The sequence below is a fragment of the Pelophylax lessonae genome (genome assembly GCF_965119305.1).
Source record: "Pelophylax lessonae genome assembly, chromosome: 8".
Classification (NCBI taxonomy): Eukaryota; Metazoa; Chordata; class Amphibia; order Anura; family Ranidae; genus Pelophylax; species Pelophylax lessonae.
Genome location: NC_138775.1, coordinates 284,812,969 through 284,831,952, shown reverse-complemented (window position 1 = coordinate 284,831,952; position 18,984 = coordinate 284,812,969). Strand labels below are relative to the sequence as shown.

At 46.7% G+C, this 18,984-nt stretch overlaps 1 protein-coding gene across 3 annotated transcripts in view; it reads right to left on the bottom strand.

Annotated features, from left to right (window-relative positions):
• The window catches only part of OMA1 (OMA1 zinc metallopeptidase), a 153,171-nt gene that overhangs the window by 20,423 nt on the left and 113,764 nt on the right, over positions 1-18,984 (bottom strand). For 2 of the 3 annotated variants that reach the window (XM_082264821.1, XM_082264822.1), the window contains exon 8: positions 17,137-17,286. The exons of the other annotated variant lie outside the window; for it this stretch is intronic. In XM_082264821.1, the coding sequence (XP_082120947.1) occupies positions 17,137-17,286 (150 nt within the window). The remainder of the gene's footprint in view (positions 1-17,136; positions 17,287-18,984) is intronic. 3 annotated transcript variants of the gene reach the window in all.

Here is an 18,984-nt window from a genome sequence, read left to right as displayed (position 1 = left end):
ATAACAAACCCCACCCCACTAGCATGGGTCTATGAAACACTTCTGCCATATTCTAGCAATCTGCAATACATCCCCCCACATCTCCTGAGGGACACTGCTCAGAAATATGATAGTCCCAAGTAAAAGAGTCCCTTACTCTTTCAACACAAACCACACTCTCAGTGTCCATTCCGCTACACCGACGCCCCCTGCTAAATTGCGCCCTAGGTCGGCTCTGTATGGAGATCCTGCAATTTCAAGCTCAGAACAATAAATAGAGCATGCATTAGGAACTGGGAGTACAAGGCAGCTTTTAGAATTTTTTAAGCCAAGCAAAAGTTTAAGAAAAATAATTGAGTTAAGTTATTATACAAGAACCTCAGTGTAAGGAAAGATTGCAGTAAGTAACACTGACTGCGTTCAAAAATCGCTTTCATGATTGTGAAAAGGACTCATACATGAACTGAAAGGAGTTTTTCCCCTACTTGCCCGAGGTTGTCCTTTAAGACTCCTAATAGCCGGTATTGAAAATTCATCTGGAAATCTTATAATGTAACAGCGGAGCGTGAATATTTGCGCACATTTAAGCTCAGCGAGCAGAAGGAGTGTGACGGTCTGCGACCATCGAGATTAGCGGCATCTGCAAGCAATATATTTACATGCGGGCGCACATTACAAGAGTACGGACTAAGTCACATCAATTGAAGCGGATCCACATGTACATCCAATTATATCTGTATTCACAGGCATTACTCGCTTCAGCCACAAGGAAAACCACTCAAAGGAACGAGATGTTTGTGCGTTATGACTGGACTGTTTGCCTAGCTGGCAAATTACAAGATGTTTCAGGAGCAAAAGATTGGTTTTTGACTTTTTGAATTGGTCCTGCACTGTGTGTGATGATGGGGTGGCAACGTGACCTGTTGTGAGACCGGCAAGAAGCAAGGTTTTGCCAGCCAGTGTTAAATTTTGGCATCAAAGTTTTTGATTAACCACTTAAGCCCCGGAGAATATGGCTGCTCAAAGACCAGGGCCTATTTTGCGATTAGGCACTGTGTGACGTTAACGGACAATTGCGCGGTCGTGCGATGCTGTACTTAAATTAAATTGAGGTCCTTTTTTTCCCACAAACAGAGCTTTCTTTTGGTGGTATTTGATAACCTGTGCAATTTTTACTTTTTGCGCTATAAACAAAAAAAGAGCGACGATTTTGAAAAAATAATATTTTTTTTATATGAAATTCCCCCCCCCAAAAAAAAAAAAATGTAAAAATCTAATTTTTTTAACATTTTAGGCCAATTTGTTTTTTGCTACATATTTTTGGTAAAAAAAAAAAAAAATCGCAATAAGCGTTTTTGGATTGGTTTCCGCAAAAGTTATTGCGTTTACTAACTACGGGAAAGATTTATGTCATTTTTATTGTTTTTTTTTTTTAAGTAGTAATGGCGGCGATCTGCGATTTTATTTTTCCGGGACTGCGACATTGCGGCGGACAAATCGGAGTCCGGACTCACATTTTTGACACTTTTGGGGGTACCAGTGACATTACTACAGTAATCAGTGCTAAAAATATGCACTGTTACTGTAAAAATGACACTGGCAGGGAAGGGCTTAACTTTATTGGTGATCAGTGGGTTAAATGTATCCCTAGGGGCGTGATTCTAACTGTGGGGGGGGCGTGGCTTGTGATGTAACCACAGAGACATACGATCCTACATAGCAGGATCGTACAGTCTCTGCAGTTACTTCATGGAGAATGACAGGCGGCTTTGTTTACATCAGCCGTCTGCCTTTCTCTCTCCCCAGCGGGAGATTGCGAGTGGCCGGTGGACATCGGAGCCGCCGGTCACTCGCGCGGGCATGTCAGGGAACGAGCGGGGGGTGGGAGCGCGCCTTCGGCGGCGCGCGCTCACCCCCTAGAGGCTCGTGGGCGAGTGACGTACCGGTACTTCACTTTGCCCAGGAGGGGCTGACCGCCGCCGTATATAGTTGTGCGGCGGTCGGCAAGTGGTTAAGTTGTAGTCTTTTGACTAAAATGCCATTTTAGTTTTAGTCCCATTTTAGTCATCTGCAATTGTTTTAGTTTTAGTCGTGTTTTAGTTGACTAAAATCTCTAGGACATTTTAGTAGAATAAAATCATCTTAGTCAACTAAAATCTAATGGGTTTAGTTAAATTGTAATGTATTATTTAAGCATTTCTATAGAATTTCCAAGCTCATTATATACTCATGGAGTAAAAAATTCTAATATTTTATTATTTATGGTATTAGAGTTTTAATAAACTCACAGATACAGATTTAGCTGTTCTGGACGGTCAGAGGAGGCTTGTAATGCTGCACAGTGCTCTGGACAGTGGTCTGAGGAGGCCTGTAATGCACACAGTGCTCTGGATATGGACATTCTGAAGAGGCGGCCTGTAATGCATTGCACACAGTGCTCTGAACAGTGGTCTGAGGAGGCCTGTATTGCACACAGTGCTCTGGATATGGACAGTCTGAAGAGGCAGCCTATATTGCATTGCGCACAGTGCTCTGGATGGTGGTCTGAGGAGGTCGGTAATGCTGCACAGTGCTCTGGACAGTGGTGTGAGGAGGCCTGTAATGCTTCACAGTGCTCTGAACGGTGGCTGTAATGCTACACAGTGCTCGGTGCAGTGGTTTGAAGAGGCCTGTAATGCTGCACAGTGCTCTCGACAGTGGCTGTAATGCTGCACAGTGCTCTGGGTAGTGGGATCTGAGAAGGCCTGTAATACTGCACAGTGCTCTGGATGGTGGTATGAGAGAGGCCTGCAATGTACACACAGTGTCCTGGATGGACAGTGGTCTGAGGGGAGGCCTGTAATTGTAATATACACACAGTGCTCTCTGCTTTAGAGTCAGGAGTGGGACTTTCGTTGGCCTGTAATGCAGGGTGCTGCACTGGATTCTCGCCTGAGGACTCGGAGGCCTGTAATGCTGGCTGCACAGCCTGCTTACTGCTGCTAAGCGAAGCACACAACAGAGTCGAGTCGCTTGCTTGCTGGGAGCAGAATCAGGCGGAGCTCCATGGAAACCAGAAGTTCACGAGGGTAAACGTCTCTGCCTCACAGTTTCGTTCGTTAACAAAAACGGAATTGATTTTCATCAAAGTTTTTGTCAGTGGACGAAAATGTGGTGTACATTTTGTTTCGTTTTCCTCACCGTAAAAAGGAAACCGACTGACGGAAATTTTGCCAATGTTTTCATTGAGAAAATGAACACTGTTGCCAGCATTACATTTTGCATGTCCTGCAGGAATCACATTTATATTTTTTTTTCCGCTTGTTCCGATATGCAAAAAGTAGCCAATCTTCAAATTTAAAGGGAAAGTGTAAAAATATAAAAATAAAATAAATACAAAAAAAACAAAACATTAAATTTAAAATTAAAGCACCCCCAGCCTTGCACGCAGAAGCTAATGCATAGGTTCGTCGCGCCCACATATTTAAACGGCGTTCAAACCACACATGTGAGGTATCGCCGCGAACGTTAGAGAGAGAGCAACAATTCTAGCCCAAGACCTCCTCTGTAACTCTAAACTGGTAACCTGTAAATATTTAAAGCGTCACCTATGGAGATTTTTAAATACCGAAGTTTGGCACCATTCCACAATGTGTTCACAATTTTAAAGTGGAGTTCCACCCATTTTCGTAACTTTAGATGTATGTAATCCCCTTTAAAACAAATTTTACCAATGGAAACTTTTTTTTTTTTTGCTAGTAAATACCTTAATTTCTGCTTTATTCCTCCTCTCCTCACTTCCGGGTCCGATCGGCGATGACGTCATTCGGCAATGCGCAGTGTGTGCTGGGATGTATTCCATTCCAGAAATCTCACAGTATTACCCAGGAGCTGAGCTGTACTGTGTGTATTCAGGCCGTGACCTGCCCCGCCTCCGCCCCGCCTCCTCTCAGTGAGTTGTACTGTATGCATTGTATTCAGGACGTGCTCTGCCCCGCTCCGCCCCACCTCCTCTCAGTGAGGATATAATGCTTTCTGTCCTCGCTCACTGAGAGGAGGCGGGGCAGAGAACAGCCTGAATACAATGCATACAGTACAACTCACTGAGAGGAGGCGGGGCGGAGGCGGGGCAGGTCACAGCTCAGTACAGCTCAGCTCCTGGGTAATACTGCGAAATTTCTGGCATGGAATACATCCCAGCACACACTGCGAATCGCCAAATGACGTCATCGCCGATCGGACCCGGAAGTGAGGAGAGGAGGAATAAAGCAGAAATTAAGGTATTTACTAGCAAAAAAAAAAAAGTTTCCATTGGTAAAAGTTGTTTTAACCACTTGCCTTCTGTGCACTTAAACACCCTTCCCATCCAGGCCAATTTTTAGCTTTCAGCGCTCGCACACTTTGAATGACAATTGCGCGGTCATGCTACACTGTACCCATATGAAATTTTTATCATTTTTTTCACACAAACAGAGCTTTCTTTTGGTGGTATTTAATCACCTCTGGGTTTTTTATTTCTTACAAAAAAAAAGAAAAAAGACAGAAAATTTTGAAAAAAAAAAAGTTTTTCTTATTTTCTGCGAGTAAATTTTGAAAATAAATTTTGCTCCCTCACTGATGTGCGCTGATGAGGCGGCACTGATGGGCACTGATAGGCTGCACCGATGGGCACTGATGAGATGGCACTTATGGGCACTGATGAGGTGGCACTTATGGGCACTGATGAGGTGGCACTTATGGGCACTGATGAGGAGGTACTAATATGCTGCACTGATAGGCAGCATTGATAGGCGGCACTGATAGGCGGCACTGCTGGGCACTGAGAGGTGGCACTGCTGGGCACTGAGAGGTGGCACTGCTGGGCACTGAGAGGCGGCACTGACGGGCGGCACTGATGGGCACTGATAGGCGGCACTGATGGGCACTGGCGGATGGCCCTGATGGACACTGACGGGTGGCACTGATGAGCACTGATGGGCAGCACCATCAGTGCCCACACTCAGTGCCCATAGTGCTGCCAGTCAGTGCTCATCAGTGCCTAGATGAGCAGGCACTGATGGGCACTGACTGGCAGCACTATGGGCACTGATTGTGGGCATTGATGGGGGCACTGATGGTGGGCACTGTGAGCACTGATGGGGGGGGCAATGTGTGTGTTTTTTTTACCTTTAGTAATCAGGGCACTGGTGATCAGTGCCCTGATTACAATCCTGTGTGTCCCCAGCGGCTGTCGGCTCCCCCTCCTTCCTCACACTGCAGTGTCTGTGTGAGGAAGGAGCGCCGGCGATGAGAGATGATCTCATATGTTTACATATGAGATCATCTCTCATTGGACGGCTTGATCACGTGGTGAATGGCCGCTGTGATTGGCCATTCACCACGATCTGTGATCGGCCGTGTCCAAGGGACACGGCCGACACAGATTCTCCCTGATGCGCGCTCGCGGGAGCGCGCGGGGGGCGTGTCTCTGGAGGCCGTTTAAAAACGGCCTCCCGAAAATTCGAGTCCGCGCTGCAGCCGTATATAGGCTGTAGCGCGGATGGGAGGGGGTTAAAGGGGATTACATACAGCTATGTAATCCAACCTATTAAAAATGGGTGGAACTCCGCTTTAAAAGTCGTTTGGTATCTATTTACTCGGCGTAACATCATCTTTCACATTATATAAAAAAAATTTGGGCTAACTTTAGTTTTTTTTTTAAATCACAAAACCGTTTCTTTCCCCCAAAAACAAAACCCGTTTGAAAAATTGCTGCGCAGATACTGTGTGAAGTAAAAAGTTGCAACGCCATTTATTCCCCAAGGTCTCTGCTAAAAAAAAAAAAAGAAACATTTATAATGTTTGGGGGGTTCTGAGTAATTTTCTAGCAAAAAAAAAAAAAAATTATGATTTTTACATGTAGGAGAGAAGTGCCAGAATAGGTCCGGTATGGAAGTGGTTAAACGCCAGTGCATATTTATTGTTTTTAATTTTACCAATATGTTGGGGTGTCCCCAGATCCTGCATAGAAGAGAGACTGTTGATACTGTCATAATGGGAGCTTCATGCGACTTTTATGGACTTTTCTTTAGGACTAAAAAGACTCACTTTATTTGTTTATCATTTCTTGCTCACATTTTTTTTTTTTCGTTTTGTCAGTTGCATCAGTGCCTCGTTTTTTGCACCTGGGTACATTCAGCCCCGGTTCACACTAGGTCGCCGCAGGTCGCCTCCCATAGGGAAGCTGCGGACCGTTCTAATAGGAGCGACACAAGTCGCTCCGACCTAGAAAAAGGGTCCGGAGCTTCTTTGGGGCGACCAGGAGGCGACCGCCATAGACTTCAATGTTATGAAGTCCGTGGCGGCCGCTCCGAGGTCGCGGCGCGCTGCTCGCACCGCTATCTCGGAGGTCGCCCCGGGAAGTAGCGTCGCATGTATGTGAACCGGCGCTTAGGGTGTTAATGCCCTTTACAAATCCCCCCACACACAAACACAAATTCCTGCCTGCTGTAATATAAGCAGACAAGGAGGGATCCCCGGTAGGGTTGCCGTCTGTTCAGGATTCAGGTTCAGGACAGTTGGAGCTCCGGGATCAGAGAGACAGAGGGAGAGAAACAAAGTTACAGAGATAAACTCAGGAGCAGAGCTAACATTAGAGCCAGGGCTGGGAGGGGGGGGGGGATAGTGAGGAACAACTGTACCTTTCGGGGCAGATAAAAGCTGGTAGCAGGGAGAGGAAGAGATCAGCTTTCAGCTGCTGGAGGAAGATTTCTGTATTTGTTGTCCATCACTAATCCCCCTCCCTATGTGGGCCCCCCTGTGTGGTTGGGCCCCCTACAAGAGGTCCAGTGCCCCCCCCCCCCCTATCAGCGGCCCTGCTGCCTACTTTGTATAAAAGAGATGCATTTACCTTTTTGTAACCCATTCTGGTCCGTTCGCACAATTCCACAGCTTTGGCTCTCCTGTTACAGTGAATGGCAGCTGCAGGGGAGATGAAGGAGAGTTGACAAATGCTGGGTTCCACAGCCATTGTTGACTACTCCCTGAGCCAGGGCTGCAGGATCACGTGACTGGACAGTAGTGGACTGAAAATGGGTAATTATACCTTTTCTTATTTCACAGCTTAGGCAGGAGGAGGAGGGAGGGAACATTTTTAAGAATAGTTATAGTTAAGGCTTGCTTGCACTTTAAGTGGGGTGGATTTCATGGGAGTAGGGCCCTTTATTCTACAAGGGGTTTCCAGCAGTGGCGGCTGGTGCTCCATGGGCCGGGGGGGGGGGCATCAGACGGACCATATCCCCCAGACCAAACCAGCTCCAGCCCGCACACCATATCCCCCCATCGGTCGCCGGCTCACTCACCCTGGACTGGCAGGCGGCGGCGGCAGCAGCTTCCCCCTCAGTCTCCTCCGTGGGTCAGGCTTTCCCTGCGTCTCCTCCCTCCTCCTCCTTGGCCAATAGCATGGCTTCTCCTTTCGGCCAATCGGGAAACGGGTCTCAGGATCCGCTTCCTGATTGGCCAGGAGAAGAAGCCGTGTGACAATATCGAAAATTCATTCGCTATTATCACACAACTGGGTGGGCTCAGGGCGCAGTGCTCTGCACCCCGAGCCCACCCTTTTTTTGGAGCCTATTAGAGCCTCTGGCTCTAATCACGTGCTTAAAACAAACCCCATTGGAATCCATGCGTTCGATGCCCTGCATGTAGATTAGGGGGCAAGACACATGGATGGGGGGCGGCGCCCCTGCGCCCCCCCCCCCCAATGGACGAGGCATATTTCCCCCTTCCCCCACTTTGTCTTGGAGCATTGAAGGTGAGGAAGGGGCGAATGTCCCTTAACATTGTTGTTACAAAGGTGCCGTGTAAGACACCCCTCCTAATTTTGGAAGGCATGTAGCCTGGTCTTGTACGGGAAGGGGGAGGGTGGAAGCACATGCTTGCTGCCCTCAATTTCCTGGCCACCCAGGCTGCAAGCCTGGAAAAGGGAGATTAAAGGGAAACCCCACATCATTTTTCTTCATCATACTGTTTGGTAACACCATGTGCAGCTTTAAGGCATTCCCTCATCATGTGTTTGTGTATTTTCAATGTTTCCCTTTAGACCCGGTTCACACTGCCACGACTTGTCAGGCGACTTGGTTGCCTAACAAGTCATGCTCCATTCTGTGCAATGGAACCGTTCTAATAAGAGCAACTCAAGTCGCTACGACTTAGAAAAAGGTTCCTGCACTACTTGGGGGCAACTTCGGAGCGGCTTGCACTATTAGAGAAGTTGTTTGCAAGCCACGATGAAGTCGCGCTGCACGGGTTGAACCGGCTCTTAATCTGCATTAAAAGACCCACTCTGTGCTAAATGGTACTTAAAAAAAAAAAAAAGATTTTTGCACTGGTACATGTCCCTGCCTATTTTTTTTTTTATACAAAATTCTGTTTATTGGCATTGAAAATGGGAAAAAAACCCCCAACAAGATGGCTTCGGCACCGGTGAAAATTCTGCACTCGGGGTTCACAGACTTCTAGCTGGGTTCGCCACATGACAAACGTTATAAACAATTTTTAAAACCATAAAAATAAAAGTTAATACACAAATCTCAAAGTGGTTCAAAAAAATCAATTGTGCACGAATGAGGAGAGGAAAAGCAGCTCGTTAATATCTGGGAAGGTTGCCTTCGGACGCATTAGCCAAGACAGCGTGGAATGTTTGGCTGGCTGGCACAGATGGAGAGCTGCCTTCTGAAGCCGATGAGAGCCAACCTCACCGCAGAGACTTGGGCACAATGTATATGAGGCAGGTAGGGGTCCCGTGTCTGGGATAGGGAATGGCTGAAGGTATCACTGTGCTGGCAGTCTTGCTATTGGAACCCTGCAGGAGGATCTGTGCAGTATGGCGGAAGATGGCTGAAAGTGTGGTGCATGTTATGGGAATGCCAAGAAAATGTGACCTTTCTACTGACAAAGAAAAGCACCAACTAGTGTGAAAGCGAAATATGTATGCTACACAAACAATTTAATAACTGAACATTATTAAAAATTACCATATAATTGTAATCTCCAGCAACGCCAAGGAAACTCAAACATTTCTTCCTTCAAACCAGGGTAACCATGCTCAGTACAGGATCTCTCAGATATCCCATACCCCTGCTCACATAGTTGCCACACCACTTGAAGCAGAGGTGTACCTACAGAGGTCACAGGGGTCTCAGTTGCACCCCCGACTCCATGCTTCAGGGGGCCCGTGCAGCCTCCTGTACACCTCCTGGATAGGAGAGACAGCGGCATATAGAGGTACCGATCCCCTCCCTCCTACAACCCCTGAATGCCTGCTTCTCCTCCTGTTCATCCTGCAGGCATTCAGCAGCTGCAGGAGGGAGGGGATTCATTCCTCTATATGCCCTACCCCTGCTGCCCCTCCTATCCAGCCTCCTAATGCTCTCCCAGTGCCCCTGTCCTCTCTCCTGGCCCCCCTGTGCTATACCCCTGCCCCCCTCATCCTCCCCAGCTCTGCCAAGTTGCCCCCTCCCTCTCTCCCGATGGCTGCTGCGGGGGAAGTTTTTAGGATAGAGAGCGGGAAAGCAGCCAGTAAATGTGTCATTTAGCGGCCCCTTCCTTGTCTGAATGAATAAAGTCAGTGATTTATACCAATCCCCTCAGAGGTACCGGTCCCCTCCCTCCTACAGCCCCTGAATGCCTGCTTCTCCTCCTGTTCCTCCTGCAGGCATTCAGCAGCTGCAGGAGGGAGGGGATTCGCTCCTCTATATGCCCTACCCCTGCTGCCCCTCCTATCCAGCCTCCTAATGCTCTCCCAGTGCCCTGGTCCTCTCTCCTGGCCCCCCTGTGCTCTTCCCCAGCACCCCCTCATCCTTCGCAGCTCTGCCAAGTTGCCCCCTTCCTCTCTCCTGGCCCCCCCTGTGCTCTTCCCCAGCACCCCTCATCCTCCGCAACTCTGCCAAGTTGACCCCTCCCTCTCTCCCGCTGGCTGCTGCAGGGGGAAGTTTTTAGGATAGAGAGCGGGGAAGCAGCCAGTAAATATGTCATTAAGCTGCCCCTTTTTTGTCTGAGTGAATAAAGTCAGTGCTTTATACCGATCACTGACTGTCCATTTATAACTGAAACATAGTAAACTATGTTTACTATGTTTCAGTTTGTGAATGAATGGGAAGCTCTGTACAGAGCTATTCCTATCCATTAATTCTGTACAGCTGATGCTGCAGAGATAGATATTGAGGGCTGTGTCCTCAATTTCCTTTCTCTGTATCAAAGGTGAAACATCAGAGGTCTCTTTAGACCCCAGATATCTCACCAAAGCTCCCCAACGGGGCTCCAAAAAATAGTGAAAAATAAAAAAAAAAATATTGCAATAAAATAAAATGGCAATAAAAAAAAAAAAAAAACTACCGACACCAGTGGCGGAATTGTCAGGGTCGCAAAGGTCACACTCGCAACTGGGGGGCCCTGGCGTTCCGCCACCGGGTTTGGAGGGAAGGGCCCCGGCAGGGGGTCAGGGGGGCCCCTTCATGGTTTCTTGCACTTGGGCCCTGAAGGTTCTAGTTACGCCTCTGACTTGAAGTATATTCACCAAGAGTCTGAAACTCCTGTCCAGCCATCCCCTGGACAGGAGTTTCAGCTTTGGTGAGATGCTTCCAGAAGCTGTTGCACATTGTGACAGTGCAAGGTCCTGCCATGGTGTTAAGAGAGGCACACAAGGTTCTCTTAAATGCAGATCGAGAGGCACCAGAATATCTGTTCTGAGTGGAATATCTGTTATGAGTGGAGAAAATTGGGCTTTCGGGTTTCTCTATGAATTGTAACTCCTAGATTGGGTTCTGGAGTCCAGAGGCTTTGAAGAGCTTTGGGAAGCTAGTTATAGGAGAGGGCAATGGCCATTTGTCTGTAGTGTCAGCACCCACTGATTGGCAAGGAGAGACAAAGGGGAGAGCTCTGCCTAAATAAACAAAGCAGAGCTCCGTCCTGTCAGCAGGGATGTGGTGGATTTTGTTTGCCTGCAAAGTAGGGAATAAAATCCAGCACATTCCCTAGAAAAACACCTCACTGTACACACATAAAAACTAGCTAGGCACACATTTAACCTTTTGAGTGCTCACACCAGAGCTGCTGCTCTCTGTGTCCAAAAAACACAAAGAGGTCCCGCCCCCCAGCTCTCTCCGCATTGGCTCAATGGGCTCCCACTGCAGTTTTAGCCAATGAGGTAGACAGTCCCTATACAGCCGGGCTAACGTGAACATCCCTGGAATTTACACCGGACACCTTTGCTTCCATTGCTCTATATTCTGGGTGTCCCTGTGCCATTAAGGTGGGGTGGGCTCCTTCCAGGCTCACCTGCCCTCTGCCTATCCATTATAATGCATGTGCTTCCACTGTGGAGGCTCTCAAAATTTAGAGTTAGGGCTACAGAAAATACTGGGGTGCCTTGACGGGGCTCTGTAACTTACATATGTATTTGCAGTGGCGGCCCGTCTATTGGGGACGCAGGGGCGCTGCCCCCCCATCCATGCGTCCGGCCCCCAATCTACATGCATGGCGCCGGACGCATGGATTCCAATGGGTTTTTTTTTTTTAAGAACGCGATTAGAGCCAGAGGCTCTTATAGGCTTCAAAAAAGGGTGGGCTCGGGGGGGAAGGGGGGGCAGAGCACTGCGCCCCAAGCCCACCCAGTTATGTGACAATAGCAAATGAATATTCGCTATTGTCACACGGATTCTCCTCCTGGCCAATCAGGAAGCGGGTCCTGAGACCCATTTCCCGATTGGCCGAAAGGAGAAGCCATGGCCAAGGAGGAGGCGGAGGGAGGAGACGCAGGAGACTGAGGGGGAAGCCGCCGCTGCTGCCTGCCCTCCACAAGTCCAGGGTGAGTGAGCCGGCGACCAGGAGGGGGGGTTATGGTGTGGTCCGTCTGCTCCGCCCCCCCCCCCCCCCCCCCCGGCCCATGGAGCACCAGCCACCACTGTGTATTTGCAAATGTGTGCAAACTAAACCCCTGTTTTTAACACATCATGTTAGGATAATTCGGTTGGTTGCAGGCTGGTCGGTGAGCTGAGTTGGGAATATTCTTCGGTTTTGTTTGACATGCGTCACCCTTCCATGTGCTCCTTGCTGCAAAGGCCAGTTATAGGTGAGGGCAGTGGGCATTTGTCTGTAGTGTCCCTTATACAGAAGGTGTATTACTGTCCAGGTAAAAACAGAGGGGAAAAAAAAAACAAAGAAAAGAAAACGAATGCAGCCATCACATCTAATTATTGGTAAGTTGCAATATATGACATTTTTGGTTTTGGGTATATTACCGCTGATAGGTATTACAGCAATATACGTAGACTGTTTACTAAATATATATTCATCATAGTAGCTGAACTTAAATTAAAATAAAAAAATTTAGGAGAACCCCTTAACCACTTCCAGCCCAAGGACGTCATATGACATCCTGGACTTTGATTGGAGATATCTGATTGATGGGTGCAGCTGCAGGCATCATTCAGATATCTTCTTTTTCTGCCGGCGATTCCCTGCACCATAAAAAAAAATCATAGCGGCTGTTCAGCCACTTGACTGTTTTTACAGGTGCCCCCCTCCTCCCGCCGCCCTCTGGTGCTTCTACTGGCTCACCCGTGCGATCCGCAAGCCAGAGAATAAATCGGCCGGCGGTGGACGTTTGCCATAGAGCTGACCGAGCACCAGATGGTCCCCGGTCATCTCCATGACCTTTGGAGGCCGGGCGCGACATTATGACGTCACATTTGGCTTTTGCAGATCTGAACACTGCCGTTTCTTCGGCTGGGAAGCCGAGATGGTTTTTTTTTTTTTTTTTTTTATATATTTATTTTTTATCTCAGACTTTCCAGTCTAGAGGAGAGATGTAGGGAATTAGGCTGGCCATATACTATACACCTTTCTTATTCAAGTCTTGTAGTGTAGATTTACCTTCAACTATGTAGTGCAAGGGTCTGCCTGATTGCATACATATTGAAAGTGTTTAGATTTAACCTCATATTATATGATTTTGGTAAATCTAAAGGAAAATTGAATAAGAAAACTTTATAATGTATGGCCAGCCTTATAGACCCCGGATCTCTTCATAAAGAGGACCCGTCATGCCCTATTCTTATTACAAGGGATGTCTACATTCCTTGTAATAGTAAAAGACGTGATTAAAAAAAAAGAAAAGGGAAAGTGTCAAAATATAAAAATAAAAGTAAAATAAATATAAAAAAAAAAAAAAAAATGTAAAGCACCCCCATCTGAGCGTGCTCGCACGCAGAAGCAAACACATACGTACGTCGCGCCAGCATATGTAAACGGCATTCAAACCACACATGTGAGGTATCACCGTGATCGTTAGAGTGAGAGCAATAATTCTACATAAGACTTTCTCTGTAACTCTAAACAGGTAACCTGTAAAATTTTTTTAAAGCGTTGCCTTTGGAGATTTTTTAAGTACCGAAGTTTGGTGCCATTCCACGAGTATGCACGATTTTAAAGCGTGACATGTTAGGTATCTATTTACTCGGCGTAACATCATCTTTCATATTATAAAGAAAAAAAATCGAGCTAACTGTAGCGTTTTATTTATTTTTTTTTAATTTATACGTTTTTTTTTCTAAAAAGAAAAAAAAAAAAAAAAAGTGTTTAAAAAAATAAAAAGTTGCAACAAGCACCATTTTATACCCTAGGCGCAGTGATGGCTAACCTTGGCACCCCAGATGTTTTGGAACTACATTTCCCATGATGCTCATGCAGTGTGCATGAGCATCATGGGAAATATAGTTCCAAAACATCTGGGGTGCCAAGGTTCGCCATCACTGCCCTAGGGTCTCTGCTGAAAATAAATAAATAAATAAATAATGTTTGGGGGCTCCGAGTAATTTTCTAGCAAAAAAATGATGATTTTTTACGTGTAGGAGAGACGTGTCACAATTGGCTTGGGTAGCAAGTGGTTAAAGTATTCTGTCCACATAGAGTAATATTCTATATGCAGGTATAGGGTTGTCTCTAATATTTTTTTCATAAGGAGATCTCCCAAATGATCAAGAATAAGTAAGTATAATATAAATAAGTAACTATAATATCAAGCTCTTTGTTTCAGAATTTCAAAAAACATGTTTAACTCAATTTACGTCTAACCCCGGATCACAGTGATGGTAATAGATATTTGGTGGTAACGAGTGACGAACGGTCTTTGCCATTTGCCGGACATATTCAGCTTTGGGACTAATTTATCAAGTTACCGCATATTCATCATTATCAGATATAATAACTGGGAAAGATCTACGTTTTCTGAAATTCTGAATAGAACTTTAAATTCTAACTTACTTTTTCTTGATCACCTGGGGACATCCTTAAAGGTTATAAACCCCTACACAGGGCTTTATTTCTCAGACAATAGGTGCGGGTACTCCCTTTGCCCCCCCCCCCCCGGTACTCCCTCTGCCCCCCCCCCCCGGGCCACCCTTAGTCTTCCATCGCCCACTTCCTAGAAACGTCTCTTGGTTCCACCCCTCCCCTCCTTCCAGTACCACCCCCTTTTAGAGAATACAGAGCCAAGTATTTTGTTTGCACCAAGTCGTTTGTATGGAACTTGCTAATGATAGGCAGTAAAAACAGGTCCTTTGCAGCCAGCAACAGTAGACCCTCTCCCGCAACAATAGACCAATCCCAGCAACAATAGACCCCCCATATCAACCCCAAGAACAACAGATGCCCACAGCAACAACATAGCTCCTCAGTAACAATATATCCCCCAGCAACAATAGATCTCCTCAGCAACAATAACCCCCCGTATCAATAGATCCCCAAGCAACAACAGACCCCCCCACAACAAAAAAATACTCCCTCCCAGCAACAATACTGTAGATCCACTCTAGAAACATTAGACTCCAACAGCAACAACAGATCTCCCAGAACCCAGCATCAATAGACCTTTCCCATCAACAACCGCCCCCCCCAGCAACATAAAATCCCCTGGGGCAACAACAGATTCCCCTCAAATGCAGCAATAGACTTCCCCAGCAACAATAGATCCCCCAATACCCCATTGGCATTATACACACTGCTCAAACAAAGTAAAAGGGACACTTTTTAATCAGAGTATAGTATCAAGTCAATGAAACTCCTGGAATATTGATCTGGTCAGTGAAGTAGCAGAGGGGGTTATTAATCAGTTTCAGCTGCTTTCGTGTTAATGAAATTTACAAGAGGTGCACTAGATGGATAACAATGAGGTGATAGTATAATATATATATATATATATAATAATAATATAATAATAATATAATATATAATAACTAGACATTAAGCCCGTTAAATTAACGGGCGCTAGAACATATGGCTGACTGAGCGGCTCTCGCTTATCTCTTTTTTTTTTTCTAACAACGCGAGAGCCGCATGACATAGCCAGCTCTGCACATAGCGTCCCTGTTGCCCTAGCAACAGAGACACGCGCAGAGCTGACCGAGCGGCTCTTGCGTGCAAGCGCGTACCCGCGCACACCCGCCGCTTCAAAAGTTTTGGCCGGCCGCTCGACTGGGGTGTATGTAGAATATCTATTCTATATTAATAATATGCAAGTGTCTCTGCGTCCGTCCCTGTGTCTGTGGGATTGCGCTACTGCGCATGTGCCACATGGACAGCCGTTGGGACTGGGGGCGGGCACCATGTCAGGGGCCCCAGAAGTAAGTCACACTGACCTGTGTAGGATGGGTACAGGAGAATGTGGGGCTGCGGACATGGTACAGGGGAATGCGGGGCTGCGGACATGGTACAGGGGAATGTGGGGCTGCGGACATGGTACAGGGGAATGCGGGGCTGCGGACATGGTACAGGGGAATGCGGGGCTGCGGACACGGTAAAGGGGAATGCGGGGCTGCGGACATGGTACAGGGGAATGCGGGGCTGCGGACATGGTACAGGGGAATGCGGGGCTGTGGGCATACTACAGGAGATGCAGTGCTGCGGGCATGGTACAGGAGTACCATGCCTGCAGCACTGCATCTCTTGTAGTATGCCTGCAGCCCCGCATAATGGCAGGCAGTGCGGCAGTGGAGGAGTCGCACTTACCTGTTCCTGATATGTGCTGGGGAGTAAGTCTGACCTGTGTAGGATGGGGGAGCTCCTCGGTGTCGGAGGCCGGGTCCCGGGTGTTGGGGGTCACCCCCGATAATGGTGCGGCGTGAGGGCCGCTCTGAATTCGTAAGTGCTGGGGAGGCGGAGTTCCGATCAGTTGCCTTAGTTTTAAAAATGGCGCCACCCGGCACCAACACGTCATTGCGCATTCGCCGCCGATCGGGAAAGCTCGAATACGTTCGGCTATTCCTGGGAATAGCCGAACGTGTACGGCTTTTACCGAGCAGCGGCGCATGCGCAGTGATATGTTGGCGCCGGGTGGCGCCATTTTTTAAATCTAAGGCAACTGATCGGAACTCCGCACCCGCCTCTTTCCACATCTGAAGGGAATATTAAAAGGTGGGCGGGGATCCGCTCATATACACACCCACCCAGCGCCAGGCTCTGCGTCCCATTGGCTGTCCGTGCGGCACATGCGCAGTAGCGCATTTCCACGGACACAGGGACGCTGTGGAATGGACGCAGAGACACTTGTCTTTTATTAATATAGATAGTGTCCCACTGTTGGTGTCAATAGCAGAAATAGTGCCACAGGGGCCGGAAAAGGGCAAGCAAAGGGCCGCACTTTGGAGATCACTGGTGTATGGGTGTTCGTTTACCTTTTCAGTTTTTCTGAAACTGTGAACTTATGCTTTAACGAGTACACAAATGTTTTGTGGACATCTGTCTATCACAAATATATGGGTGTAAAAGGCAACCCACTCCAAAATCATGGGCATTTATATAGAGTTGTCCTCATTTGCAGGTTTAACACTCTCAACTGTCCAGGAAGGCTTTCCCCAAGATTTTGGAGTGTGTCTGTGGGAATTTGTGAGGTCAGGTACTGATGTTGAATGAGACAATCTGGCTCGCAATCAGTGTTCCAATTCATCCCAGAGGTGGTCAGTAGGGTTGAGGTCAGGGTCACCCAATATCCTCCACACAAAACTGGTCAAATTATGTCACCACAGATCTGGCTTTGTGCGCCTAAACTCAATATTTTAGAGAGGGGTTAAAGAAATATAAATTTAGAGAGGGGTCCACATACATTTGGCCTTTTTTTTTTTTGTATCTATCCATTCTTCTCACCTTTGGTATGAGCCTGTCCAGATATTCTGCTCGTTTCTCATGTGATGGGTGGGTGGAAAGCAATTCCGGGATATGAGGTTCTTCTCCATAAGTCTCCAACACTACCATCTGTTTCCAGAACACCGAGCTGGCCCTCACGTCAACGCAGGCCTGGGGACAAACCAACATGTTAACATTTAGGACATCTTTGAGTCATAATAAAAATATCATGATGCTAATTTAAATAAGAGAACAATTGGGAGAATGGGACTGAGCATTGTCACCATATAGCAGAAAATGTCTAACCAAGGACTTCTGAAATTACATTACCGTGTTAAAGTGGTTGGAAACCTCAGACATTAAATATGAACAAAGCATAACCCTCTATAGCAGTGATGGCAAACCTTGGCACCCCAGATGTTTTGGAACTACATTTCCCATGATGCTCATGTACTTTGCAGTGTAGTTGAGCATCATGGGAAATGTAGTTCCAAAACATCTGGGGTGCCAAGTTTCGCCATCACTGTTCTATAGTGTGTACTTGTCCCATTACAGAGCACTAAGTGTCATGTCTGTCTGCTGCCTCCTTCCTCTATAAGTATAAATCACTTCTGACAAGTTTTTCTGACACCAAGAGAAAAAAAAAGGTGACAGGGGAGGGAGCTCCAGCACACAGCCTGTGATTGACAGCCTCGGATCTGTTCTTGTGTAAAAAGAGGGGTCTGTGCCTCTTCCCTCCAATCAACTCTCAGAGCTCTCCTCACTGAGCTCTGTAGTGTGTAATTTCAGCTCCCAACCCCCTTTTTTTTTTTCAGACAGCTCAGACAAGCTTTAAATAATCAGCACTTTGAATGGATGTTGTGATGCTGTACCCACAAAAAAATCAATGTCCTTTTTTTCCCCACAAACAGAGCTTTCTTTCGGTGGTATTTGATCACCTGTACAGTTTTTATTTTTTGCGCTACAAAAAAAAAAAAAAAAGAGTGACAATTCTGAAAAAAAAAAAAAAAAAAACAATATTTTTTACTTTCTGCTATAAAACATTCCCAATAAAAAAAAATCAAATTTTTTCATCAATGTTTTCATTAATTTAGGCCAATATGTATTCTGCCACGTTTTTGGGGGGAAAAAAATCCTAATAAGTGTATATAGATTGGTTTGCGCAAAAGTTATCGCATCTACATAATAAGGAATATTTTTATTTATTTATTTATTTTTTTACTAGTAATGGCGGTGATCAGCGATTTTTAGTGGGACTGCAACACTGCGGCGGACAGATCGGACATTTAACTGACACTTTGAGGGGACCAGTGACACTAATACAGTAATCAGTGCTAAAAATATGCACTGTTACTGTAATAATGACACTGGCAGGGAAGGGGTTAACACCAGGGGCAATCAAAGGGTGTGTGTGTGCCTAGGGGTTGCTTTCTAACTGTGTGAGGGTTGTAGTTATTGGATGAAAACAGAGACTTGTGTTCCTAAATAGGAGAAACACAGGATCCCTGTGTTCATCACTGACAAAACAGCGGTCTGCCGTATTTACATAGGCAGACCGCCGTTCTGTCTCCATGGAGAGCGATCGCGGGTGCCCGGCCAACATCGCATTTGCCAGACCCGCGGATTGGCACACCCTCTAGCCAATCGGCGCATGTGCGCGCCTCCGGCCTCGTGCGCCATCACTATCTGCTACGTGAAGTGACGTACAGGTACGCTGTTTCGCGTAACAAAGCCGATCTGCCGCTGTATAACTACGGCGGCTGGTCGGCAGAGTAATGAAATAAATTTAAAAAAACACCCAAAAAAAATATATTAAAACTTTCCCACCCCAACGTGCAGGAACAAACATGTTAGCTGGCAGGTACACGT